Source organism: Rattus norvegicus, chromosome 1 (genome assembly GCF_036323735.1).
Source record: "Rattus norvegicus strain BN/NHsdMcwi chromosome 1, GRCr8, whole genome shotgun sequence".
NCBI lineage: Eukaryota > Metazoa > Chordata > Mammalia > Rodentia > Muridae > Rattus > Rattus norvegicus.
In genome coordinates, this window is record NC_086019.1 from 169,168,778 (window position 1) to 169,196,746 (window position 27,969).

At 46.3% G+C, this 27,969-nt stretch overlaps 1 protein-coding gene and 1 long non-coding RNA gene across 2 annotated transcripts; one reads left to right on the plus strand and one right to left on the minus strand.

Moving 5' to 3' along the window:
• LOC108349007 (uncharacterized) lies at nucleotides 1–17,114 on the minus strand. Its single transcript, XR_001835923.3, has 3 exons — nucleotides 15,509–17,114; nucleotides 15,196–15,401; nucleotides 1–137 (listed from the first exon to the last, which is right to left on the minus strand). It is a non-coding gene; the product is annotated as an uncharacterized LOC108349007 (long non-coding RNA).
• On the plus strand, nucleotides 14,801–24,806 carry Cckbr (cholecystokinin B receptor). Its single transcript, NM_013165.3, has 5 exons — nucleotides 14,801–14,986; nucleotides 22,231–22,482; nucleotides 22,640–22,889; nucleotides 23,156–23,328; nucleotides 23,523–24,806. Exons 1-5 carry the CDS (start codon nucleotides 14,836–14,838, stop codon nucleotides 24,053–24,055), a joined length of 1,359 nt encoding a protein of 452 aa, NP_037297.2. The 5' UTR covers nucleotides 14,801–14,835; the 3' UTR covers nucleotides 24,056–24,806.
• The last annotated feature ends 3,163 nt before the right edge of the window (nucleotides 24,807–27,969 follow it).

Sequence of the window (27,969 nt, forward strand, 5' to 3'; positions counted from 1 at the left end):
TGTTCTTCCAGGATGAGGGGTGTGGTGTCACCATATGGGGTCCTTCAGTGGTGGAGCAGTTCCAGTCACTGTACTGAAGACAGTGCTTTCACAGCTTGGAATTGTGGGTAGAGAGGGTAGAATGCAATCTCAAATCTCTGTAATAACAAAAATAAAGGTCAGTTCTTGTAGTCTGGAGAAACCCTCAGCATGTAACAAGCGCCAAGGGGGGCACTTCAGTAGATGGTGAGAAATGGAATTGAAATAGTCGTTCCATCCCTCCATCATAGGAAACAACTGAGATGTTTGTGTCGCCTGAACATGAAACTATTTCTAAAACTAGGAATCATCAGAAGCCCCTGTCCCATTTTGCTTACAAAAGCTAGGTCTCTTAGGACCTCATCAACAATTCACTTGGAGGCAAATGTTCCTGTCCGTCTACACAGGTTTAGAGGTGAAGGAACAGAAACTTCTGGACCTCAGGGTAGAATATTCCTTAAGATTAATTAAAGGAACAGGAATCTTGAAAAATATGTTAGGGTTTTTGTTCCTTACTATAAGATCTTACCAAACTGTACGGCCTCAAACAGCACCCACTAATTACCTCACACTTGTGTGACTCAGATCCGGGCTCTGCTCAGAGCCTGCTAAGACTGAGTTCAGATGTCAGCTGGGCTAGGCTCTTAGCTGGAGGCCTCAGGGGAGAATCTACTCCCAGATTCATTCACGCTATTGGCAGAACTTGCCAGTCTTGACTAGAGGACTCAGATCTTTGGTTTTCTGATGCATGTCTTCTTCAAGCCCCACCCCCTCTCCCCCCAAGCATTCAACTCCCAGGACCAAGCAAACTAAATGTTCTTCATGCCCCATCATATTAGGCTAGGTCAACCTGAATCATGTGGAATAACTTCTCTTTTCAAGTTTGGATGACTCTTAGCTTTAATTACATCTGCAAAGATCCCTTTGCCGTAATCAGAAGGCAATAGTAATCACCAAATTTCTGCCCACTGTAATAATCTCTTGGGAGGGAGCAACTAAATCCCACTTTCACAGAGGGCACAGGACAGGAAAACTCAGAGTTGTGTGTTTGTAGAAACTAGAGGCTGACCACAGTGTCATCATGAAGCACTAGGAATCTCATCGTATACCCCGTAAGAGTGTGTAAGCCTGAACAAGGCACAACCAGCTAGCACTGAGGGCAGAACACCATAGACTCTGCCCTAAGTTGGGGAAGAGAAAACAGACAGAAATGCATAAAATGCAACCGAGATAAGAATCCTCTGAAAGTCAGATTGTTAGAAACTTTAATGAAATTTGCAAAACTCAAGATATATATACAGTATTTTTCCTATCACTAAGGAGGCATTCATGACTGCTATACACATGCTATAGTTTGGGTTCTTATACCGGTTTTAGGAAGTTTGCTATCATGCTCACTCTTTCCAGAGCAGGAAGCTGTAGCCCTTAGAGCAACCGAAAATACTAGGTTTGATTTGTCAAGGAGTTACTCTATGCTGGTTCTGCCACACGTATTGTCTCAGTTCATCATTGCAGCCATATGACAAGGATATCAGTACTCTCCCCATGCTGAAATAAAGAAAATGAGGCTATGGGATTAAATAACGCACCCCAAATGACAGGCTCCTAAGTCACATGAATGAAATGAAGCCCACATCTATTATTTCATACTTATTTATGCATTCATTCGTTCATTCAGCGAGAATACCAGCTTTGGGGCTAAAGCAATTCAAGCCCCTTCCTTCGCAAAGAGCGATGCGACACTTTTGATCAGTCACTGTGGTAACCAGGGGAGACGTAGTCACTCCTGCAAAGCAAAGCTGTTACCTACTGACAAGGCTGTAGGACACAGCCACAAAGATGGGAACCACCTGCTACACTGGAGATCTACATTCTGCGTGCTGCTAGATTTGCCCCAAAGTGTCAAAATATATCAAGGGCTTTCCTGCTGAGATCATGGCTGCTTGAGATTTAGCTCTTCTCTCTGCCAGCAGACGTAGGCCCTCGCTGTCTTTTCTTCAAGAGTTATGGCTTCAGGATACCTTGGGCTGGCTGAAATGCAGTGTTCACACTCTATTTTCCCAGTTGGCTGATCTCCTGCAGAAAAATTATCATCTCATCCTACCCGCCTCTCTCTTTTCTCTCTCCTCCCTTTCTCTCTTCCTCTTTTCTTTCTCTTTCTTTCTTTCTTTCTTTTTTTTGTGTTTGGCTGCTAGCCCTGAAAGATATGGAAATAACTTGTCAAGCTTGGAAAAGAGTCAGATTCATAGGGAGAAGGGCTATCCACCCCAAGGTAAGAGCTAATGTAAACTCCTAAGAAGAGGGGGCAAGGTGGGTGGATTCTTGCTTGGGATTCAGCTGGTTTTGGCAGAGTCTGGAATCAGAGATGGGTTGTCAAGCTGGTATCAAAATCATGACCCAAGTCGGGGTACCTGTTAAGCTGGACTGAAATACTGCAGGTGGGACAGAGCATGTAATGGTAGCCAATCACGCTTGAGGTTTGCTTCTGCTCTACAAAATCTTTTAGCACTATTGAGAGCAAATGCTAGAGAATTAAAATGTAGGGGGTTGGGGATTTAGCTCAGTGGTAGAGCGCTTGCCTAGCAAGCGCAAGGCCCTGGGTTCGGTCCCCAGCTCCGGAAAAAAAAAAAAAAAGAAAAAAAAAAAAGGAGGAAGCGGCCAATAGTGAGCTCCACATTAAAAAAAAAAAATGTAGATTAATTTATGAGTGTCGAATTCACACCAGCATCTGGTGGATAGAGATTTCTCCATAATGAATACCATTTATCACTCATTTCCCTCTACCTGTGATTTTGCCTTGAGAATTCTGAGGCTCTAGCTGTCAAGCTCCTTTGGGCCCAAGAATTTATGGCCTCCGGCCTCTTCTTGCAGTACCATATGTAGCCAGCAGAGGGTGCCAGGTTCTTCCTCCTCTTACAACCCTCTGTTCCAGGATTCAGAATTACTTTGAAAAACTGGGAGACATACCCCGGAAGAAATGGAATTTCAAGGGCAAAGAATAATATTGGTGGGCATTGTGATCTTGACTGGTCTGTCAAAACACTTTTTTAATTTTTAGATTTATTTTATTTGTATGTGCATTTATGTATGTAAGAAGAGGACATCAGATCCCACAGAACTGGAGTTACAGATGGTTGTGAGTCACTATGTGAGTCCTGGGAGCTGAACCCAATTCCTCTACAATATTAACAAGTACCTTCCCAATTTCAATATCTCAGCCTGTTGCTATCAGCCTTCATCACCAGCAGGACCCACAGGAGCACCAGAAGCTAATAATTTGGGCACATACTTGGAAGCTCTCTCTGAGTGGCTTTTCTTTGACTCTATTAGCTCTCGAGTGAGGCCTTGACCTGGTAGATCTCTGGTCTTTACTGACCAGCTATGAGGCTCAGTTAGATACCAAGTGTGATTATCCAGTCAGAGGCAGCCTCTGGGTGTGTGGCTCTGCTCTCCTAGATCACAAGCTCAGGGACCTGAAAGGCCAATACTGCCCCTGATGTTTCCCCTGCCCAACATTAATGCCTGCTCTGACTCCAGCTGGCTGCCTTCCCAGCCATTTTCCTCTTTGTTTAATTATGGCAAGAGAAGAGCCTCCTATGTGGGCAGGGATTGCGTAGGCAGGAGCTCAACACAGAAGCATATCCACACGTCACAGAAATGCAGAGAAAGCCTTGAAAGGTGTGGACTCAAAAGAAAGCAACCTCGTCAGACCCAGAGAGAAGGACTGACGAGATGGGGCAAGGAGGAAGCTGGAAAGTCCAGGGACTACAATGCCATTTATCTCCTGTGTGTGTGTGGAGAGAGAGAGAGAGAGAGAGAGAGAGAGAGAGAGAGAGAGAGAGAGAGAGAATGAGTGTGTGTGTGAGAGAGAGAATGAGAGAGAGTGTGTGTGGAGTGTGTGTGTGTGTGAGAGAGAGAGAGAATGAGAGAGAGAGTGTGTGTGAGAGAGAGAGAGAATGAGAGAGAGAGAGAAAGAGAGAGAATGAGAGAGAGAGAGAGAATGAGAGAGAGAGAGAGAGAGAGAGAGAGAGAGAGAGAGAGAGAGAGAGAATGAATACCGGGGATAGAACTTACTATGTGACCCTGTCATGACACTACGGTGTGTGTGTGAGTGGTGGGTTTCCCAGTAAACAACTAGCACATTGTGGACCTTCAGCTGCTTAGCTGCTTAGAATAAACACTGTCTTGCAACACAGGTTATCTGACCAGGAATTAGGTGCTACATTCTCCTCTCTTTGGCTGCTTTTCCTGAGCATTTATGGAAGCAGTAAGTATTCCCTCACCTACCTCATGTGTGGTACTGAGCACTGAAAGGAGATTGTACTTGGGTTACCGGCTCAGAGCATGCCTGGGTGACAGAACCTCCCAAAGGGAAATGTAAACCAAGAGTCAAGGTTGGTGGTCCAGAAGCCCCAAGACACAAAGCTAAATTAAAGCCAAACACACCCTTGGCAGGTCAGGATGAGTCACAACAGCAGCCTCACAGCACAGAACCTGGCTCTACTCAGGACATCGTATGGTTTGACTTGCTTCTTGAGCACATAAGCTTCTGACTGATTCTGGGATGAGGATCCAAGTCTTTCTCCTATGAATGTTCGTACTGATTTTGCAGTTCTCTTCTTGTCCTCATTGAAACCTTCCCTGTTTCCTGGCTCTGTACAGCCTTCTCTTCAAACTCTGGAAGAGTGGCCTGGATGAAACTTCCTCATTTGGAATTATGAATATGTATCCTCTTAATACATTGCATCCTGTTCTTCTCTCATACATGGGAACCCCCTCTTCTCCAAGTAGCAATTAGTTTACCTTCCTTTTTATAAGTCATTTTCATTGGCTGAGAACGTAGCTCAGTGGTAGTGTTCATCCGTATGAGTAAGACCCTAAGTTTAATCTTCAACACTGATGAATTAATTAACTAAACAACTTTCATTAAATCCGCATATTCATGGTATTTCCTGGCCCTGAACTCCCATTACTCATCAGCAGTTAGATGCTGCAGAGGACATTAGCCTGGTCAAGAGATGAGGACCAACATGCCATGCATAAGAAATTATCATCAAAGAAAAGGAAGTGGGGAGATTGTGAGGGCCAGAGGTGGTAGATAAAGCAAAGGGAAACAGGCTCTTTAGACACAAGCAGAGCTGACGCACAGATGAGCTCACAGACACTGTGAGAGTTTATGCAAGACCAATACAAGAAGTGGACACGAAGTCCCATCCCTTACCAAGAAGCTGCTTATAAGGATACCTGCTGGGAGAGAGAAAATCTACACCCACCCCCAGGGGAGTGGGTATGTCAACCATACTGCAGAGCAGGCCCCCGAGAGCAAGAGTAGTGAGTTGACAAAATGAACTCCATGGTTTTTTATATGTTTTGTTTCTTGGTTTGGCTTTTTTTTCTTTTGTTTATTTTGATTTGTTTCTTTTTTTTAAGGAAGGATAAAGGACATGAAGTTGAGTGGGAAGTGGGGTGGTAGGTAGGTTCTGGGAGTAGTTGGGGAGGAAAATGATATGATCAAAATATAAAAAGGAAAACAATTTAAACCTCTATTATAAAGACAAAAATAAATTGTCAGCAATTTGAGGTTCCTGAAGCCATTAGGAACCAAGGTCTGAGAATGACAATAAAGAAGAGAGAAAAAAACAAGTATTGAAAGAGGTGCAGAGGGCTGAGATGACTCAGTGAGTAAAGTCATTATCATGCAAGCTCTGGGGCTGCCTTGGGATCCTCAGAACTCATGCACACCTCAACAGAGCAGCCTATGTCTGTGATCGAAGCATACCCACAGTGAGATTCAGTGCAGATGCAGAAGATTCCCAGAAACTTGTGGACCAGCCAGCTCCACAGTGATGAGAAAAACCCTTTCTCAAAGATGAGGACCAACATCCAAGGTTGTCCTCTGACCTCCACACCCAAGCCAAGGCACACCTGTGACAGAACCCACAGAAGTTCATATACATACATATACACTCAAATCTCTCTCTCTCTCTCTCTCTCTCTCTCTCTCTCTCTCACACACACACACACACACACACACACACACACACACACGAGGAGGGGGAGGGAAGGGGGGGTAAGGGCGATTTAAAAGATGTATGGAGAAAGGTCTGAGAAACTGTTAGAGAATGAAGAACATTCCATAATAAAATACCACAGCCTGGGTAGCTTAAAGAACAGGAATAAATTTTCTAACAGTTCTTAAGCTACAAGTCTTAAGTCTGGGTGGCAGCAGATTCAGCTATTCGAGATGGTCATTTCTGGGTTTGCCTTCTCACAGTACCCCTATGTGGTCATTCCTGAGAGGGAGATAGGTCAATATCTGACCTGCTTCTGTTATGAAGACATCAGCTCTCCAGATCCGTTATGACCGTATCTGGTCTCCCTTACTGCCTTGGAAGCTTCTCGCCCTCTTGCAATGCATTCTCCATGAGTTGGGGCCTGCACTCACCAAAGCTGTTTCCTCACTCTCTACAGTCCTGCACTTGAACGCTCGGGATGCCATTATGCTGTCCACTTTTCCTTATCACTGAGGAGAGTCAAAGTCTCCATAGGCTTTGTCACACCCCTTGTAGTTCCTGCTTGTGCCCAGCTTGGAGTTCACGGCCCATCACTGTGCACTCGTCCCTGTGTTCTTCCATCCTTCCTACCTGGTGACTCCCCACCTCTGAAGAGCTGAACCATCAACATTGCCACTAAGGTGCTGAAGAAAATGAAAGATCTACTCTAGGGGGCCCACCCTACTGTCCCGACTTACTCCATCCCTCTCTGTGCTCCACTTCCTGCTCCCTATTACATTTAGGTAGTGTTGGCTTTGTGGCTTGTTTTATGGTGTGTGTGTGTGTGTGTGTGTGTGTGTGTGTGTGTGTGTGTGTGTGTTTTGTTTTTTGGGTTTTGTTTTGTTTTGTTATTGTTATTGTTGTTTTAACTATATTGGGTAGGGGAGATGGCTCAGTGGGGAAAGTGCCTACTGGGTAGGCATGGGGACCTGAGTCCAAATCCTAAAAACCCACACAAAGCTGAATCCAACAGCACATATCAACCCCAGTGTTTCTACTCCAGATGGGAGGTAGAGACGGGGAGAATCCTCAGAAACATGGGAGGTGGCTAGCCTGGTATACACACTGGAGAACAAGAAAAAGATCTTGTCTCCAACAGGAAAACAAGAGCAAACACTTAGAATTGTCTTCTGAGCTCCATACAGGAGCTGCGTCATGTATGTACACACACACACACACACACACACACACACACACACACTCACCAACAGCATGTAGCTCCTAAGCACACCAAACCCACAAATCCACTGTGTTAGTTAAGATTCCCATTGCGTTGCTATGGCAATAGTGAAAGAAATGAGAGAGAAGAGTGTAGAGAGCTTTTTATGCAGAATAACCAGAACAGTAAAAATCATTTCAGAGTAAAGACCATCCAGGCGTTTGCTCTGTCACCTTGACACCTCTCCCACATTGCCTCCAGACATCACCAAAGGTGGCTTGCCCTCAAAACTACAGTCAGCCTCCAAAGGACAGGAGCCTGCTTCTTCTCTCCTTCAACACCCACATCTAGAAGCTGTGCTTTGTCTCTTCCCGGCATAGCCACTATCCTAGCCATAAGACCTCACTTCACCTCAGGAAAAACAAGGCAACAAATAAATAAACCAAAGAAAATATAGTTGTTCGCTGTATTTTGATTCCCTTTTACACTTGACATCGAGATTGAGTCTCTACTTCTATTTAAAAAAAGAAAAAAAAAAGGCTAGGTCCCTCCTCTTCTCTAGAGCCCATTTTCTTGTCTTCCCAGAAATCTAGCATCATAAACTAACCTCCATCCTTCCAGCTACATTGGAAGTCTCTCTATTATAAGGATTCCATCTTTAAAGAAAGTCCGAACGTTGAGATTCAAACTAAAATCTTTCTTCCCACATTCTTTTGTAGTTCTGCCCTTTCTGTAATGACCATGTTTCTAAAGCACCTTCCCGAAATCGCTCACCCTACTTCCTCCAGGCACTGACCAAAATGGCTCTTTCCGAGACTCTTTATCAAGGGTCTCCAGGTCACTAACTTCTGAACAATTTCTCAGTCACTCAGTTTCTTACCCAGGAACAGTGTTTGAAAGGTTCAGGATTCTCCTGTGATGGGGATGTGGGAGGAATGGTAGAGAGATTATCTTATGCTTGTATGGATGTGACACCTGCCAATAATAAAACTGATGGCCTTTGACTTAGACAGGAAATAGGAGGTGGAACATCCGCTGGGAATTCTGGAAGAGCCAGGCACAGGAGATTCACTGGAGGACGATGTGACAGGATGGACACAGGGTACCTGAGCACAGGTCACCAGCCACATAGCAGACTGTAGGCTAGAATAAATGGGTTACTTTAAGTTATAATCTAGTCAGAAGAGTGTACCTATAAGGCCAAAGGTATTTATTTGTAAATATATTTTTAGTCCGAGTAGGATTTCTGAGAGCATGGAGCTGGGAGGAAGAACTAGGCCTAACTTCTGCAAAGAACAACTGTTATTTGCTGCTGGTAGGGATATAAGCTGGTACAGTTGATATGGAAACTTATCAATTTAAGAATTACTGGGGCTGGGGAGATGACTCCCCAGTTAAAGCCATTGTTTATGTTGGGTGAGTAGCCATGCACTGAAATTCCAGACTATGAAGGCACAGACAAGGGAGTTGCACACACACACACACACACACACACACACACACACACACACACACACGTTCATGCTTGAACACATATACCCACACAAGTAAGCCTGATGATCTGGCACTCTATCCCTGGAACCCACATAAAGGTGGAAAGAAGAGAACCTAATCTACAAAATTGTACCACAAGCAGACACACACCCTTGATGTACACATATCATACACACATGTGCACACATAATAATAATGATAAATAAAATACAGTTTAAAAAAAGAAAAATAGATCTGTCACATAACGCACCTATACAACTCCAGGGCATGTACCCAAGGACTCTATGTCCTACCCAAGTGGTTACTGCACATTCATGTTCACTGCTGCATTAGTCATGATTGCAAGAAAATGCATCCTTCCTACATGTCCATCAACAGACAATGGACGATTAAACTGTAGTGTCCCTACACAATGGTAGAATGCTGAAATGCTAGAGGTAAACACAGACAAAAGTGAGTGATGTTGGAAAATACTGAATTAAGCCAGATAACTCAAAAAGAGGAAAAAATAGAATATTGTCTCATATGCAGCTCCTAGCATATAATGGTTATACATGTGCATCTGAGTAGATATGTGTGCACAGGAGACCATGAGAAGAGAAGAGGAGCTGAGGAAGGCAGGCAATAGGACATTGTGTCATGAAAGGAGGCTACAAAGGGTTGGAAGGGTTGGGAAGGGTCAGGGGATATAGGAGAAGAGGATGGTAGGAGAATTAAAACATACTTTTTAAATGCCCAAATCAAACCTGATATATGTACGGTCATTGAAAATTCCTAAAGCAAAATAATAATAAATTTACAAATAATATCAGGCTTAATTTTATAACTTTCTGTGAGAGAGGAAAAGAATTCATCAAAAGTACCATGCCTGAAACAGTTTCTGTTAGCAGTTTTTATTCAGTAGTTAATTTTGAAAAATTTCAGGGACTTTTCTCTCATCCCCTCTGTTATCTGCAAACACCCCAAGTTCTGCTTTCCTGCTTCCTGGACAGCTTTTGCATCCATCTTCTACATTCTTTCTATGACTTCAAGCCACTAGCACGTCCTATCTGAACTGATCTCACCTCCTGAATTGGTTTTGTTTTGTTTTGTTTTGTTTTTTCTGATCTGACATATTTTATTATTCCCAGACAGCATTTTTTGCACATTTTTTTATTTTTTATGTACATTTCAAATGTTATCCCCCTTCCTGGTTTCCAGTCCATAAACTCCCATTCCATTCCCCCTCCCCTTTCTTCCATGAGGGTGCTCCCCCTAACCACTCACCCCTTCCCGCCTCCCTGCCCTGAAATTCCCTTACACTGGGGGGTCCAGCTGTGGTAGGACCAAGGGCTTCTCCTCCCATTGGTGCCCAAGAAGGCCACCCTCTGCTACATATGCAACTGGAGCCATGGGTCTGTCCATGTGTACTCTTTAGATGGTGGTTTAGTCCCTGGGAGCTCTGGTTGGTTGCTATTGTTGTTCATATGGGGTTGCAAGCCCCTTCAGCTCCCTCAATCCTTTCTCTAACTCCTCCAATGGGGACCCCGTTCTCAGGTCAATGGTTTGCTGCTAGCATTCGCCTCTGTATTTGTCATGCTCTGGCATAGCCTCTCAGGAGACAGTTATATCAGGCTCCTGTCAGCATGCACTTCTTGGCATCAACAATGTTGTCTGTGTTTGATGACTGTCTGTATATGGAATTGTTTTGACATGAGTCATTCCTACAGTCTTTACGGTGTCCCATATCTTCCTGGTGTGGCTTACAAGAGTCTCCACCCACTTAACTAAAAGGTGTGTTGCTTTTCTATAGCAGCTGCAACAGATCACAATGATTGCTTTAGATTAAAGCCATTCACTTATTGCTCAGAGCCCTGAGCCAGAAGTCTGCCCAATGTGGTGTCACAAGCTGTCATTTGCACCAACTTCTCTTCCAGAGATTCAGAAAAGACTAAAAGTCCCTGGTATTTTGCTGGCTGTGGTAGGGTAACTTGCTCTCAGAAATCACTTTCAGGTCCTTGCTCTGTGCCCTCCTTGTTCTCTAGCTTGCATCAGCTGTTGTCACTTCCTCACAGGGTCCCCTGTCTTCATGCCACCAATAGTATGTTGAGGGGTTGGAGAGGTGGCTCAGCAGTTTAAGATTGCTTATTACTCTTCTGGAGAACCAAAGTTCAGTTTGCATCAGCTACACTCACAACGGCCCATAGCTCCAGCTCAGGGATCCGACACTTTCTTCTGTCCTCCCAGACACCCACACGCACGTGGCACGCACACACACACACACACACACACACACACACACACATGATATACATAAGTAGAATTTTTAAAATCAGCCTTAAAAACACTAGTGTACTGAGTTGGGCATAGTGGATGTCTAGTTCTGTTTCTATTGCTGTGGTAAAACACAACTGCCAAAAGCGACTTGGGGAGGAAAGGCTCTATTTGGCTCACATTTCCATATCATAGTCCATCATCAAAGGAAGTCAAGATAGGAGCTCAAAGTAGGAACTTAGAGGCAGAACTAAAGCAAAGGTTATGGAAGAATGCTACTTAGTGCTCCGCATGGTTTGTTTAACCTGCTTCCTTATGCATCCCAGATCATTTTCCCAGGGGTAATAACACAACAGGCTAGGCCTTCCCATATTGATCAAGCAAGAAAATACCAGACTTGCCAAGAGACGATCTGATGGGGGCATTTTCTGCTTGGGCTCTTTCTTCCAAGATACATGCTGTTGTAAAGTTGACAAAACAAAAACAAAATAAAACAAAACAACAACAGATAGGACAGTGGTACAGACCTCTAGTTCCAGCATCCAGAAAGTGAAAGTAGAAAGATCAGGAGTTCAAGGTCATTCTCAGCCACATACCAGGCCACCAGAGCTACAAGACCCTAGTTCTGCATACACACCCTTCTTCAGTTATATGATTCCCACTGCTGTCTGTCCAGTCAGGGAAAACTCGTAGCTGTTAAAGGATCTATATGATTTGACTAGGACTATCTGAATAATTTCTGTATTTTTGAGAGCAACTGATTAGTGACATTAATTCCTCTTGCAACACCTCTGTTTCCACATAGCATTGTCATGTGGCTGATTCTTCACTGTACTCAGCTACCCTCGAGAAATGATTGTACAAGGATAGCCATGATTAGACATCACCCTCCGAGACAGTCAGGAAAGGAAAATATTTCTGCGAATGCTACTCTACATGAGATTAAATAGATGGGCATTGAAGGAAAAGAGAACCTTCCAGAAAGCATACGCAAAATCCACATGACTGGAAAGTGCATAACAAAAAGGGGGTACTTAAAGAAAACCAACGTGTGTACAACAGGAGGAACAAAAATTACAGAGCTATCTAAAGAGGTTAGCAGAAGCCAGGCTATAAGGACTTCATAGATCCAAGTGAAGACTCCCTCTCTTCTAAAAGTAAAGGTTGGTGGGTTGGCATAATTCAAATGGTATCTGAACATCAAACTCTACCATACCATAGAGGATTGGATGTAACCAGCAAAGTGTGTTAGCCGTCCTAGGAGCCTGGGATCAGATCACAAGAGACTGCTGAATGTCACTGATCGGGGCTTTGTGATCGATTGACTGTGGGAGTGATATGGCTATATTCCCCAGGAAGCAGACCCTAAAACAGAAACTGCTGTAAAGGGTGTTTACTAAGGAGTACTCTGAAGAAGGGAGTGTGTGTTAAAGTAGGGACTCGTAGCCCTGGTTGGCCTGGAACTCTTTATGTAGCTGAGAATGACCTTGAACTCCTGATCTTCTACAAGAGCCAATGAAAATAGGACTGGGCAAAGTGAGAGGCTGAGCAGTCATTCAGACCCAACAGAGTCCTCAGCCAACCTCAAAGGAGGAGCTAGAGGGTTATGAACAGACTGTCCTTCAAGGGAACGAGGATGCTGGGGCTGATTCCTCTGTGCTGATCAGTCATTGTATGCATAATACCCTGGGAAGAGTCCATGATTTTGAAGGACTTGTTACTCTGCTCTAACAATTTCTGAAAAGGACTGAGACTTGAGAGCTGTCTGCTAGGCAATGAATCCTTTATTTTTAAGGAGTCTGGGCTTTGTGTCACAGCATCCATTACAGTGGTGGAGAAGCATAGAAGAGTTAGGATAATTCTTAGGTTTCCTTTTTCTTTTTACTTTATGTGTTTATGTGTTATAAGTGTTTTGTCCACACATATGCATGTGTGCCACGTGAGTGCCTGGTACCCACAGAGGCCAGAAGAGAAGTGGATCTATTAAAACTGGGGTTGAAAATCACCTTGTCAATGCTAGGGAACCACATCCAGATCCTTTGCAAAAGAATCAAGTGCTCTTAAAGGCTGAGGCATCGATACAGTCCTAATTCCAAATTTTTCAATGTGTACATCATAACAATTGTATGTAGGACCGAGTATTGCAAACTCTGGCTTATTTGGTAAAGTCCCCACTTAGTGGGAGCTCTTCAGGGACAGACTGGTTGCATGGGAAGATGGCACACAGTCCCATAATTAACACCTGGATACGTACATGCAAGCTACATCCATCTCCCTTCTCTCTTCCCCTGCATTTCCTTTGTCCCCTTGTTTCTCAATGCTACCATCATCCAATGTGGGAAAAGCTCATCGGATTATCAGAGATACCACCTGTGCTGGAGGTGAGCAAACAGCACATCGGGTTCCTCTGATCCTGGGCTCTCAGAAGAGCAGGGGTAACAGTGGATGATGACATCACAGGCTTAACCCCTCCTCCAGCGCTTCAGCCCTTATGAACTCTGCTGAGTGATCAGGTCCTTTCAAAACAGTCAGGATACTGATTCTGAATTCCCCATATATCCAGACTCCCCCACCCCCACCCCCAACTCTAATTCTCTCTTCCTCGTATCCCTCTCCACCCAACCTCTGATAGCCACTTTGGGATCTCAAAAGATATTTCACATTGCACCAGAATTTCTTTGGAATGGAGGAGACTGGTAGAAACAAGGCTGAAAAAGAAAAGGAGGCCAGTCCTGCCTAAGGAAGCAGAGTCCACTTGAGCCTTCTTGCACACCAGAGGCGCCTTCGACTTTGTTCCCTGCTCTCTCCTGCCACAACCCAGTGACCCAGTCCTCCCTTGGCCCCCTCTCATGGGAACCCAACACCCTACCCCGGTGCTGCACCTATGCTGACAGCAAATGGAGCATCGTCGTTTTAGGTGTGGGTGGACGCTGCCTAAAGACGAGGGACGCTGCCTGCTCCCTATCTTTCACCCTGGTCAGGGCGAGAACTAGAACCCATACCAGAACCCGTACCACACCTCAACTCAGTTCATTTAGAGCAGTTCTCACTTCAATTCCCGGTCGCCCTAGTTCACTCCAACCCTTTTCCTTGTCTTCTTTGCGACCCTCCAGGACCCTCTTTAGAGTCTTTGAAGAAGAAGCCTAGGTTTGGAGTTTCAGATAGGAGGTGGGATATGCCAAGGCAGAAGCTAATCCTCACCAAAGAGCTAAGGTAGCTGACACTGTGGCGATCACTGCGGCCACTGCGGCAGAACTCCGTAACTGCGGCTCCAAACGTACTAAGGCACCTGCTCTGTAGCAGGGGAGCCTGGTACGCAAAACCGGATCACCACCGCCATCACCACGTCATCTAAACCACCAAAGAAAGATGCTGGACTCCACAGTAGCTACTCACTCTCCCATCACCCCATCCCTCCGGCAGGCGCACGTGTAAACACACACACACACACACACACACACACACACACACACACACACACACACACACACACTCTTCCAGAACTAGGGGCATTGGTATAAGAGGTGGGCAGAAAAGGCATCTTTAAGAGAAGAAGGGAGAAACTAGCGCGGGGGCGAGCCTGGAGAGCAGTCACTCAGGAGCGCGCGCTGAACTCTGGAGCCGAGGAGGCGCGCCGAGAGTCACCTGGTGGGACAAAAAGCCGCCTAGAGCCTGGAACCGGCTGAGGTTAAGGGGAGGCTGGTGGGGGAGTGGAGGAGTTGGGGCCAGGGCAGGGGGCGGAAACTAGGAGGGGCGGGCGATGTGGTGGGCGGGAGCCTGAGCCACCAGCGCCGCGGGAGCAGGTGGAACCGGTGCTAGAGCTCGCTTAGCAGAGCTAAGTGGGACTTCACTGGAGCCATGGAGCTGCTCAAGCTGAACCGCAGCGTGCAGGGACCAGGACCCGGGTCGGGGTCTTCTTTGTGCCGCCCGGGTGTCTCCCTTCTCAACAGCAGTAGTGCCGGGAACCTCAGCTGTGAACCCCCTCGTATCCGCGGAACCGGGACCAGAGGTGGGTGCCTCCCTAAGCCCTTCTCACTGAACCCCACAGCATTATTCAAGAACCCTTCTGACCTCTATTCTGTCAGCTGCCCATAGTTTTCCTTTGTAGGACTTCCGCGACTCACACAGAGACCCCCCCCCCCCCTTCACACACTGCGCTCCCAAGCTCTCATAACTCCAACACCTTCCCATCATGGTTCAAAACCCCCGACTTCATACTTGCTCTGCCATAGCTACTCAGATCATCCCCGAGCTCAGCATCACACAGCCGGGAAACAAGGACCTCTTCTTGTCAGCAGGTCTAGCTTTCTTTTCCTTTAACATCCAGTTCACAGAGCCAGTACCAAGGAGAGAGAGCGACAGGAACCTCTGAATGAAGGGCAAAGGAGGGCTGGGCCGGTGAGGGCATAAGCTCTCTGGACTGCCTGAATGGGAGATAAGAGTTGTAATAGTCTCCCACCCCACCCCAACCTTTCCCAAGAAAAGAGGGCTACATTCAGATCTGAATTTAACCAGCACAAGGGAATGCTACCTTTCTTGTTCCATTTGTCCCCAAACTCTTCTGTTCCCAGGGTCAAGTCCTCCACCCATCTGCATGTCTTCTCTGTCACTCTGAAGGTCTCTGAGTCCCTTCCACAGCGCCCCAAGTATCCCTTTTCTCACTTGCCTAGAGCCAACTTCCCCTGGCAACAGTCACCCCATTCCTTTGTGTCACCTTCCCTTCCTACTGCTTTCCCTCATCCCGGCTGCAAATGACTCATTCCTCCCATCAGTAGCATCTTCATTGCTTCAATGAACATCTTAAAATGCATGTTCCCTTTCCATCCCCATATTTGTTTGCAATGTTTAATGAACATTTACTAGGCTTAGTGCTGGGAACACTGAACGAACTAGACACAGTCTGCAGTCTCAGCAGTCTGCAGCCAAGTACACAGGGACAGAGAAAATCACTGCCTAGAAATCCCACAGAGGGTCTGATTGGAATATGGACACACAAAGGAATTGGGGAGTCTAGTAACTTCACTGAGGGTGGAACCTGGGAGCTCGGGTTCAGTAAATGGAAAAGGAAGGAGTTGGATTCTATGTTCAAGAAGTAAACATTGTTAAATTATACCCTACGTATTTACTCAGCCCATGAAACAATTCATGCTTTCTCAGTTTGGCTTTTACCCACTGTCACTTACTCTTTCACTCAGGAAAGATTTATTGGACCAGAAACTGCTAGGCAACAAGGATACGCATTTAACAAAACTGACGAAAACCCTACTTCATGGAGCTCTGAGTTTATAGGGGAAACAGACAGTAAGCCAGGAATGGTAGCACAAAGAGAAGAAGCATTGTGGATATATAAAAGGGACATCTCCAGCCTACTCTGCCCTTGGGGATTAAGACGGGTTTCCTGGGGTATGGATGTGATCAAGTAGGGAAATATGACAGAGAACCAAGTGACAGAGCAGAAGAGGCATAAAATGTCTTAGAGAAAGATATCCTGTCTCAAAAGCTCAAAGTTTAAGGCTATAGCATGTCTGTTCAGTATAACACAGTTTTTGTATGCTGGAACATGTACCCTTGAAGGTTCCTAATAACAGTGTAAACCAACCTAGAGTGTGCTTGGGGAGCTTTATAGCTCTTGCTATAATGTGTAGATTTCCTCCTGAGGCATTGGGATCCACTAAATAGTGCTGCCAGGATTGATTGCATGGTGTTGAGATTCAGATAGAATGCAGAAAGATACTTTAGAAAGCTATTGCATTACACAAATCTGGCTGGAAGATGATGCTAGCACAGATGGAGAGGCTGGCAGTGAGGATGCAAAGAAGTGGACGGACCCAAGAGCGACTTCTGGAAACGGAGTCAACAGAACCTAAACATTGATTAGAAATAGAGAGGGTGGATGAAGTCAAGGGATGAGATCCAGTTTCTGGTTTAGGCAACTGAAAGGATGTGGATGGCATATCATAGAGAGACAACCAAGGAGGGGGACTAGACGTGCATTTCATATTACAGCACCTGCTTGCAACGGCAAGGCCCTACATTCAGCTCCTAATAACGAAGGAGCAGAAACAGTTTTGAAAGAGGGAATTATTATAAACTCAATTTGGAGCCCATAGAGTTCAAAAATTGATGGTTACTCACCAAAGCTGTTGAATCCTGAGATCTGGAACTTACCTTGGAGATCTGAGCTGGAAACATAGACTTGGCAAGTCTTCACCTTTGGGGGGGAGAACCAGAAACCATAGGAATTGGCAAAATACTTTTAAAAAATATTGTATAAAATGAGAGCAGGGAAGCTGAGCCAGGACCCTACAGAAGGCTGGCATTTAAAAGCAAGGCAGAGGAAAGAAGGTCCAGGAGGAGATGTAAGTGAAATAGAAACAGTAGCCGTGTCTTTGCAGAAAGTGAGAGAAGAGTCTTAGCTGAGGTCAGGTAAGGGATACTAATTATTGCTATGATGAATCAGAGATGAACAAAATATCCACACCGGGGTTGTTCATACACAATAACTACAGAGAGGGTGATGTGATACCAAGACCTGACTCAGAAGGAGGAGGACTGGGCCATGGAGAAGGGGTTGCAAGAAGTGAACAAGAGTAGTTAGCAAAATGTCCAAGGAGTGGGGGCATCAGGGAGAAAGAAAAATAGATCAGTGGTAGAAAATGTATGGGTTTGAGGAAAGGTTGGAATGTAGCAGAGCATTTCTTTTTCTTTCTTTTCTTTTTCTTTTCTTTTTTTTTTAAACAGGATCTCAAAGTGATGGGTTCAAAAAAATTTTTTTTGTATTAGCTCCTAGAGTAGCAAGGACTAGAGATGCTACACCGTGGGTGTTTGCAAGTAGAGAAGGATCGAGAGAGATGTTAATGGTTCTGATGCAAAGGAGGGCAGCCAGTAGAGCAAGGGACCTTGAAGAAGCAAGATGTACAGTGATTCAGAACCCAGTGCAAGGATCGGCTTCATCTGTCTGGATGCTGTTGCATGCAGACATCAGGTGGTTGCCTGGGTGCTCTCACATCATGTGCAATGACTGTTGGCCAGTCTCACTGGAATAGGACCCCCAGAGATGCATATGTCACCTGGGCTCACTGCAACAAAAGAGAGAAATTTGTATGCTGTACACTTTATTCTTAGATGAACCTGTGACTTTACCATCAGCTCAGATGCTGTCCACAGTAAAATAGCCAACACCAACACTCACATTAGCATTGTCCACAGTCATTTAGAAGTTATTTGTCTGTCACGTGCTACCACTGTTTTATTAGTACCCACAAAATATCACATCTTTCCCATGACTGTTTAAGTAAACCTTCTCCAGATACTACTCAGAAAATCATGGAGTATTGTTCTTAAGCACTCAGATGTTTTCAGCAAAGACTGTATGTCCACTCAGTTCTCGGCTATTTCACACAATCAAGATGAACATCTTAACTGTGTTAACACATCTGACATTTATGCTCACTTGAATAGTACCCACACATCTTGGTATCACTACCTCATCCTCTGTCAGAATGACTGTGATTATTGTCCCGTTCACATACAGAGCTCTGCATGTAACCCATGGTTCCTGAAGATATCACACACAGAGATGTTATTTAGCCTTGGTCATTGTCCTTGCTTATTCCAATGTCACCACAGTTACTCGGGTGTTCTTTAAACTTAAATATGGCCTAAATTCAACCTGATGTTACCTTCAGACATGTAGATGATACCTGTCTCCAATCATCTCACAGAGAAATAAGGGATACCTTTACCCGCCTCTATAATATCCTCCAACAGTAAAGCATCACTCTGTTCTGCTGTCACCCACTCACCCATGCATATGACCTCTGCATCCTTGCTGAGCACCACTGACACATGGATGTCGTCCACACACCCAGCTATTGTCCTCAGTTGAACACTATCCACATTCACCACAGAGGAATGGACACGAGTACTATGCTGACATCACTGTTCGGGAGTGACCAGAACCAGCACAGCATGTGAAGGCATTGGGTGCTTCAGCTTCTGTGAAGCCTTTCTTAGAGAAGCCTGTTTGTGTTTGTTTTGTTTTCTAGATAGGCTATCGTGTACCCTAGCCTGGTCCCCAACATCTGATCCTTCTGCTTCCAATCCCTGGGATTGCAAGCATGCTCCAACACACATGGTTTAGAGGGTACTGGGCTTCAAACCCCTGGTTTTGGGCATGCTAGGTAAGCTCTCTACCAACTGAGCCACAACCTCAGCTCAAGGTTCAGAGGCTGCCTCGATTCTTGTACTCACATTTCTCTGCCATCATCTGGATGATCGAACGTACATGCACACACACACACACACATACACACACTCACACACTCACACACACTCACATGCTCACACTAGCCCACAATCTTACACACTCTCCCACAATGCTCACATGCACACTCAGGCACACACACACAGTCTATACACTCATACACACTTGCTATACAGTTGCTTGTCACACTTACTGTGACTTTATCCTCTTGTTTTCAGAAAACTCCAAGTACATTAAGAACTTCCTAAGAGGGGAAGTGTAGCTTCATCTTTTGGAGCCAACATGAGGCAAGCTGAAAGGCACACACATGGGGTGTATCTGTTGGACGAATGAGAGAGACGCGGGTTTTTAAGTGCTTGTATAGTTCACAGTGCTACACCAGGCTGCAGTGTGGTGACTACACTAAGAATTAGTTGAAGAGAGATCCAGAGGATGGGAGAAAGATGGCAGAACTGAGGAAGTTAAGGTGAAAACAGAAGAAAGTAGACTTGGAAAACAGAGTTCAAAAAGGCCACCTGCTCTTTTTTTCTTAGGTTCAAGGGCCTCTCTAACAAAGATCTCCCTTCCAGTGTTTCTTTGTTATCCCTGCCTGCATGCACGCACGCGCTCGCGCGCGCGCGCGCACACACACACACACACACACACACACACACACACACACCTCACACACCTCAAATTTCTCACACATAAGCCTTCCATAATCTGTCCCTGTGAAAAGACCATAGCCTGAATCAGGTGTGGTGGCACACACCTTTGATCTCAGCACTCGGGAGGTAGAGGCAGTAGGATCTCGGTGTGTTCAAGGCCACCCTAGTCTACACAGGGAGCTCCTGGACAACTAGGACTAGATAAAGAAACCCTGTCAAGAAGAGGAGGAGGAGGAGGAGGTGGAGGAGGAAGAGGAGGAGGAGGTGGAGGAGGAAGAGGAGGTTGAGGAGGAGGAGGTGGAGGAGGAGGTTGAGGAGGAGGAGGTGGTGGTGGAGGAGGAGGAGGAGGAGGAGGAGGAGGAGGAGGAGGAGGAGGAGGAGGAGGAGGGGAGCCTGAAAATGGACACACAACAGCAACAACATCAGCCTGTCATATGCTATGGTCCGTCAAAACCCTTTAACATGTGTATCCCAAGATACACAGGCAGAAAAGAGAAGCCCAGTAAAGTGAGATGCCATGATGAAATATAAAGGTGAGGACAAAGAGGCATTTAGACTGAGATTTGGTTGGGAGAAGAAAGAAATAGTATGATGAATGGCTGGGCCCTACAGTAGCTGTCAGCAGCAAAGCATTTTGGGTATTCAAAGATTTAAGCAAGTAATGCTACTGCTAAGTCGTATTTGAGGGTTTTTTTTTTAAAGATTTATGGTAGTGATGGTGGCAGAGGTGGCAGAACCGGTGATGGCAGAGGTGGTGGCGGCAGTGGTGGTGGTGGTGGTGGTGTGTGTGTGTGTGCACATGCATGTGCACAATTGTGTGTGCAACATAGGGAGTCACAATAGGGTTTCTAGGATCTGGAATTACTGGTGCTCGTGAGCCAACCAACATACAAGTGCTCCTTATATCTTTGAGCCTGCTCTCCAGCCCCATGTTAAGGGAGCTTTATTTGAATCCTACAACAACTTCTAAAGAAGCTGGTTAGCCTTAATTAATTAACAGTAATACCGTTTGGAAACTAAGCCAAGAGAAGAGAGCTAGCTAGCAGTTAAAGATGAGCCTGTGCCTCTGGATACTTACTACCCCACAGTGTAGGCGGCTCTCCCCTCTTTTTTCTCTTCAAGCTCCAATCTCCCTGGCACTGAGGCCACGGATACGGATGACTCAGTCTACTTCGGTTCAATCCAATTTTGTTCGGGTTCGCACGCTTATGATACAGGTCCAAAGATGAGTCTGTCTCCCAATAGGCAGTGACACAAATGAATGGGTCACCTTCCCAGCCCTTCTGACTCACCCAGCAACACCAGTCCCTCCTGGGGCTCCCTTAGCTTCTTGTACATCTCTGAACCTCACTTCTTATCACACTGTGTGGCAATTATCTGTTAAAAGTATCTCAGATTTCCTCTGTACTGTAAGCTTTCAGATGGCAAGGAATTTGTCATAGTCACCTCTTTGTCCCCACTGCCTGACAGAAAGGAGTCCTCTGCAAATGTTTACTGAGTGAGAATGAATAGTTGGAGAATAGTAAAGCACAACTCAGAAAGGAACGAAAGGTTCTAATAAGTGTGTGGGGAATATGGAATATGCATGGGTCAAAGGAGTGGGCGTTAGTTCCAAATGAGGTGTCCAGAATAGCATTTCCAAAGCAGTGGCAATCAGTCTGATTCATGGAGGGTGAGGGATTTATAGAGATTTATCAAATTTAGGAAATAAATTTGTGATGGGGGTGGAAGCAGGGGCTTTATGAACGAGTGTTCATCCCCAGGCTGAGAAACCAGCTTAAGAAGGGAGTCACAAGTGCTCATGGTGCATTAAAGAAACTGAGTCATCAAGTGGGTTGAGTGGGTGTGGCACAGAGAGAAGGTGACAGTCCTAAGGAGGGGTTGTAGATAGTACATAGTGGTGGGTGGTTTTTCTCTCTTGTTTAGTTGTGGGGATACTGTTTTGTCTTTGTTTTTAGAGAGCACAGATTTGATTCAGCACAGTCCTAAAGGGAATGAGTGGTCAAGGGTACATGGAGGTCCAATGGAATGGTCAGGGAAGGAACCTTTTAATCCCAGTAGCTACAGATTAGTCATCTCAAGAAGTATCCAATCAGTGATTCCCTGAAAGGTGGGCTTTTCTACGGGAGAGTAGGGTTGAGCCAATTCAGCTAAGCCTCAGCATTTATGATGGTATAGCATTTACTATCATCATTTTACTGCACAGTCCCAGGAGGTTAGCAAGCATTCACAAGCGGCCAGGATCTAGCTGGATATTACAGTTTCGGGTGTGAAGCGGAATTGGGGATCTGAAGGGATGGGGCTCAGATCCCCCTACAGCCACCTCTCTTTTCTACCCAGAATTGGAGATGGCGATTAGAATCACCCTTTATGCAGTGATCTTTCTGATGAGTGTTGGCGGAAACGTGCTCATCATCGTGGTCCTGGGACTGAGCCGACGCCTAAGAACGGTCACCAACGCCTTCCTGCTCTCCCTGGCAGTCAGCGACCTCCTGCTGGCCGTGGCTTGCATGCCCTTCACACTCCTGCCCAACCTCATGGGCACATTCATCTTCGGCACAGTCATCTGCAAGGCCATTTCCTACCTCATGGGTAGGTGAGACAAACACTATCTCCCCCTTTACCCTCTCCCTTCTTAAAGCCCTTGACAAATACAAGGGTTTTTCCTGAGAGGAGTGGAGGAAATCATCCTGGTGAGCATGCAGAGGGCGTTGTTTCCAAGATGACCCTTTCCTTTACCCTTGTTTAGGGGTATCAGTGAGTGTATCCACTCTAAATCTCGTGGCCATAGCCCTGGAGCGATACAGCGCCATCTGCCGACCACTGCAAGCACGAGTATGGCAAACACGCTCCCACGCAGCTCGGGTGATCTTAGCCACGTGGCTGCTGTCTGGACTGCTTATGGTACCCTACCCTGTGTACACCATGGTACAGCCAGTGGGACCTCGAGTGCTGCAGTGCATGCATCGCTGGCCCAGTGCACGTGTCCAACAAACCTGGTGAGGAAGTCCCATTTCCATCAGATGGCTACGCTCCCTCCCTAAAGCAGTCCTCCATCTCCTGGAATTTTCTCACCAAACCTCATTCTACACCCCCAAATTCCAATTTAGGGCCCTTTGTTGGTCTCTTGTCCTTCCCAGTGGCATCCCAAATCCTACCCCCTGCCTCAGCCACCTAGTCTGCAGCCTAGAAACTTGAGTTTTTGCCTCCATCCACCTGTGACTGGCCACAGGGAAACAATGATTGGTCTGTGTTGTGTTCCCAGGTCCGTGCTACTGCTACTGCTTTTGTTCTTCATCCCGGGTGTGGTTATTGCGGTGGCCTATGGACTCATCTCCCGCGAACTCTACCTAGGACTCCACTTTGATGGTGAAAATGACAGCGAGACCCAAAGCCGGGCCCGAAACCAAGGGGGCCTGCCGGGTGGGGCAGCACCAGGTGGGTGAAAAACACGAGGGACAGGGCTTTAGTGATGGGCATGAACTCCTTACTTGAGTGGATCTGAAAGAATTGTAGAAAGGTGGGAGGCCGTGGTGAAAGCTGTGGGGAAGGGGCATCGAGTGGAGGCTGGGCTGCAGTTTGAGAGTAGTCTGCCTTCTGCTTTGATTGCACACTCCGTGCTCTGTGCTCAGGGCCTGTCCACCAGAACGGGGGCTGCCGGCCTGTAACCAGCGTAGCTGGGGAAGACAGTGATGGCTGCTGTGTGCAACTTCCGCGTTCCCGACTGGAGATGACAACGCTAACCACACCCACTCCTGGGCCAGTCCCTGGCCCTCGGCCCAACCAGGCCAAGCTGCTGGCTAAGAAGCGGGTGGTGCGAATGCTGCTAGTGATTGTTTTGCTTTTCTTCCTGTGTTGGCTGCCAGTGTACAGCGTCAACACGTGGCGCGCCTTCGATGGCCCAGGCGCACAACGAGCACTCTCAGGCGCCCCTATCTCTTTCATCCACTTGCTGAGCTACGTCTCTGCTTGTGTCAACCCCCTGGTCTACTGTTTCATGCACCGCCGCTTCCGCCAGGCCTGCCTGGACACATGTGCCCGCTGTTGCCCACGCCCTCCACGAGCTCGCCCACAGCCTCTTCCAGATGAGGATCCTCCTACCCCCTCCATCGCTTCGCTGTCCAGGCTAAGCTATACCACCATCAGCACACTGGGGCCTGGCTGAGGGGTTGGGAGATTGGAGAAAGAGACAAGATACATAATTACTATCAAATGACCCATCCAAACACATAAGAAACAAAATTCAGAATTAATCCAGGTGAACACCCAACACCATGGACAGACAGACCCCTACACACAGAAAATAATATCTTTGCTGCCCTACCTGAAACAGATAGGAGTCTCATAGGAAAGGAGGCTCACTTCTGATAAGGGGCTGAGTCCCTTCCTAGACATCTTGCACTGACCCCATTACATGGACAGACACAAGGTCCGTAGCAGTAAACTTTACCTATAAAGGGGAACTCTGACAAGGGCTGATTGGCTCCTCATATGAACATATTACTGACACTATTCTGTAGTGCCCATAGCCTAGTGCAGAAGTGACTTAGGACATTGTGGCTGTTCCCGTTTGACTTCATTATTGCCTTCCTCATCCAGCACTGAAATTATCAACCACACGCCTTTCGCCTTTCGGAGCTGCCGATCGTTCAGCACTGAAAAGTCCCCCCCCACTCCTTTCCATTGGAGACTGTGGAAAGTCCTCTTCCCTCCTGCCTCTCCTCCCTCACCAGACCACATCATAAAAGGATAAGTGACTTAGTGTCCTCCTGGACTTCTTGAGGTAGGTGAACAGGTGTGGTTTATGGGAAGCTTCTTCATTTATTGGCTCCCATGACTAATCTACCCCATATCCAACCTTGTGCAAAAAGGCCAGGGTATGAAGATAGGGATGAGCGTACCCTCTCTTGGTTGTCATCTTGGACCTAACCATACTCCAGTGATGTAGTAGCTGGGACTCATTGTGGCAGGTGGGATGGCCATGACACTTCATGACTCCTCGTTTGGTGCCATTGTTAAAGTACGACACTAACGGCCGCCTGTTGATTTTTTGATGAAAAGATAAAAGATGAAAGACTACATAAGACTCAGATTATTCAACGTGTGTTTGACATGCCAAGAATCAGACCGTGACAGGTACATAGCCATTAATTCAAGAGGGAAGTCTTTTTATTACATACTTGAGCTCTTTTAGTGTTAGCAACTGGCCAAGATACAGTTGAATAGAAGTGCCTTCACTAGCTGTGGCAACAAAGAGACCTGCGGGTGGTGGGGTGAAGTGTAGGACTTGAGGTCAGTGTGAGTCCCAGAACCCAACTCCCTTTTTGACCATAAACTCATCTAGCTCCAGAGAAAGATAGAGACCAGCAACCTCAACTCTTCACAAAAGGGAGAGGGGGAAGAGGAAGAAGAGGAGGAGGAAGAAGAGGAGGAAGAGGAGGAAGAAGAGGAGGAGGAGGAGGAGGAGGGAAGGCAGGAGAGGGTGGACAAAGATAATCAAAGGCAAGAGATGGTGACAGGAGAGGTCCTTGATGCTTTATCTAGCAACAGATTGGGGAAACAGACTGTCTTGGCCTTTACTATTGCTGTGATAAGACACCATGACCAAACGCAAGTTGGGGAGGAAAGAGTTTATTCAGCTTACATTTCCAAATCATAGTCCATTCATTATTGGAGGAAGTGAGGCAGGAGCACAAACACGGCAGGAAGCTGGGTGCAGGAGCTGACGCGGAGGCCTTGGAGAATGCTGACTACTAGTTTGCTTCCCGTGGCTTGCTCACATTACTTTTCTATAGGCCAGGACCACCAGCCTAAGGATGGCACCACCTACAGTGGGCTGTGCCCTCTCCCCCTCTCACTAATGACCAATTAAGAAAATGTCCTGTATGCTTGTATGCAACCAGATCTTATGGAGGCACTTTCTTAACTGAGGCTCATTCCTCTCAGATGGCTTTAGCTTGTGTCAAGTTGACATAAAACTGTACAGCACACAGACATAAAACACACACACACACACACACACACACACACACACACACACACACACACAGTGCCAAAGGTCTTATAACAGTTTAGGGGAAAACAGGAATAATTTTAGCAGGCAGGCCAGTGATGGCCCAGTAGTTAAAAGTACTTAGTAACCTGAGTTCAGCCCCTGGAACTCTTGATGGAAGGAGAGAATTAACTGCTAAAAGTTGACCTCTGACCTCCAAATGGGCACTGTAGCTTGTGTATTTGCACTCACATATATCAGACATATATAATAATGAGTAACTGTTTTAAAATAAATAACAGCCAACCACTCATCGTTTAGAGGTACCTTGTGAGCCCGTCCCTCTCCATGCTAGGTATTGAGATAAGGAGTTCAAGAGGATTTGGTGGTAAGTATGATCCATATACACTGTGTTCACACAGGAAATTATCAAAGAATATTTTTTAAAAAATTTAAAGAACCATATTGATGTAAACTCTGAGATGGAGACAGGTAGACTTGGTACACAACATGTTGAAGCCTTTACTAAAGAAAAGGAAGGCAAAGTTAGTGGATATAACATTGCTAGGGCCCGACCCAGCACTTTGGGAAAACACGTATACAAGTAAGAAGCTCTGAAATGTAAGCTTCATCCACCTTGCCCAACATCCACCCACTAACCAAGCACCCTAGAGAGGCTGGATGGAGGGAAATGCACCGAAGCGGGACAGCGGGCCCTCCGTTTACCACTACAGGGTCATTCCTATCCATCCTTCCTCCTGGGTTCTGGGCTGGGAAAGGCTGGGGGAAGGAAGAGAACGAAGGAGAAGGCGTTCCAAGCTGTCAACTTAAGACCGTGCTGTTTAAAAATAGAATCCCAGCTGGCCTGAGGAGCTGGAGGGAGATATTAGGCCTTACGCTCATGCCAGCTTTTCCACAGGAGCAGGAATAGGCTGCTCTTCTAAAGGGGTGTGATAGGGGCTACTCCTCTGTTAGGGAGGCATTGACTCCTGAGGACAGAGAGACAGAGAACAGAGACAGAGAGACATGGAAACAGAGAGCAAGAGCTGGGGTGAGGGAAGACTAAGCACAGCCTCTGAACTTCCAGTGTAAGCCGAAGTACTGTAGTCCAGGCTTAACCAAGTACAGGGCATAGCCTGAGAAATTCCACTGCACATGCTGAAACCTTTCACTCACGGAACACTCACGCCTCCGTCTCCCACGCTGTGCACTTTCCTATAGCCGGGTGTGAAGTCCCGAGCATCTCCCATCGTTTTGTGTTTGTTGCAACTCGGCAAGTCATGCCTGGGGCAGACTCGATGTCACTGTCCCCATGAGTCCCTGCTTGGTCATTTAGAAGAAGGCTCGTCTGCTTGTTCAGACGTCACTGTAGTCTCTTCTGACAGTTATGTGTGTTCCTGCCTCATTTCTCTCAGGCTGGAACCAGGATGCCATCACAGGAAGATGGCAGAGACAGGTGACAGGACATCCTGGCGAAACCGGATGCTTCCTGATGCTCTTGTGACAGTCATTTGGCCAGACTCCTTGATTTACTACCCAAGACCCTTCAGAGCAGTTCTCTTCTCCAACAGGGAGGAAAGTTGAGCCGAGGAAACTTACAGTAGTTATATAAGTTCCCACATCCAGAAGAGAGCCCAGATCTGAGCACAAGTACTTGGCTCCAAAGCCGTCCCTCGCTGTCACAGGGCTTGGACTCTCCAACCCCTGTAACACTAGCCTCCCTGTGATGTGTGAGGCTAGGCTTGGTGGTGCACACCTTTAATCTCAGCACCAGAGACAGCGACAAGTTGATCTCTGTGAGTTCAAGGCCGGCATGATCTACAAAGTAAGTTATAGGATAGTCAGGACTACACAGTAAGACCCTGTCCAGAAAAAAAAAAATGGGGGGTGTATGTGGTTTTATTCAAATCACCTCAGTGAGTTTCACTTCCAACTGTCTAAGAGGAATGATTACAATAGATTCATAATATTACTTCAGAATGAAATAGAATAGGGAGCATAAAATGAATTACCATTGTACCGGCACACAACGTGAGAAGGGTGAAACTTGAAGTTCCTCTGTGACCTGGAGGAAGAAAAGCACCAGG

What these genes read in the sequence shown, in the direction of transcription:
- Cckbr (NM_013165.3), top strand. Translation starts at nt 14,836, where the DNA reads ATGGAGCTGCTCAAGCTGAACCGCAGCGTGCAGGGACCAGGACCCGGG. An exon ending in GGCCATTTCCTACCTCATGG is followed by an intron (nt 22,483 to 22,639) that starts GTAGGTGAGACA and finishes ACCCTTGTTTAG; the next exon opens with GGGTATCAGTGAGTGTATCC. An exon ending in GCCGGGTGGGGCAGCACCAG is followed by an intron (nt 23,329 to 23,522) that starts GTGGGTGAAAAA and finishes CTCTGTGCTCAG; the next exon opens with GGCCTGTCCACCAGAACGGG.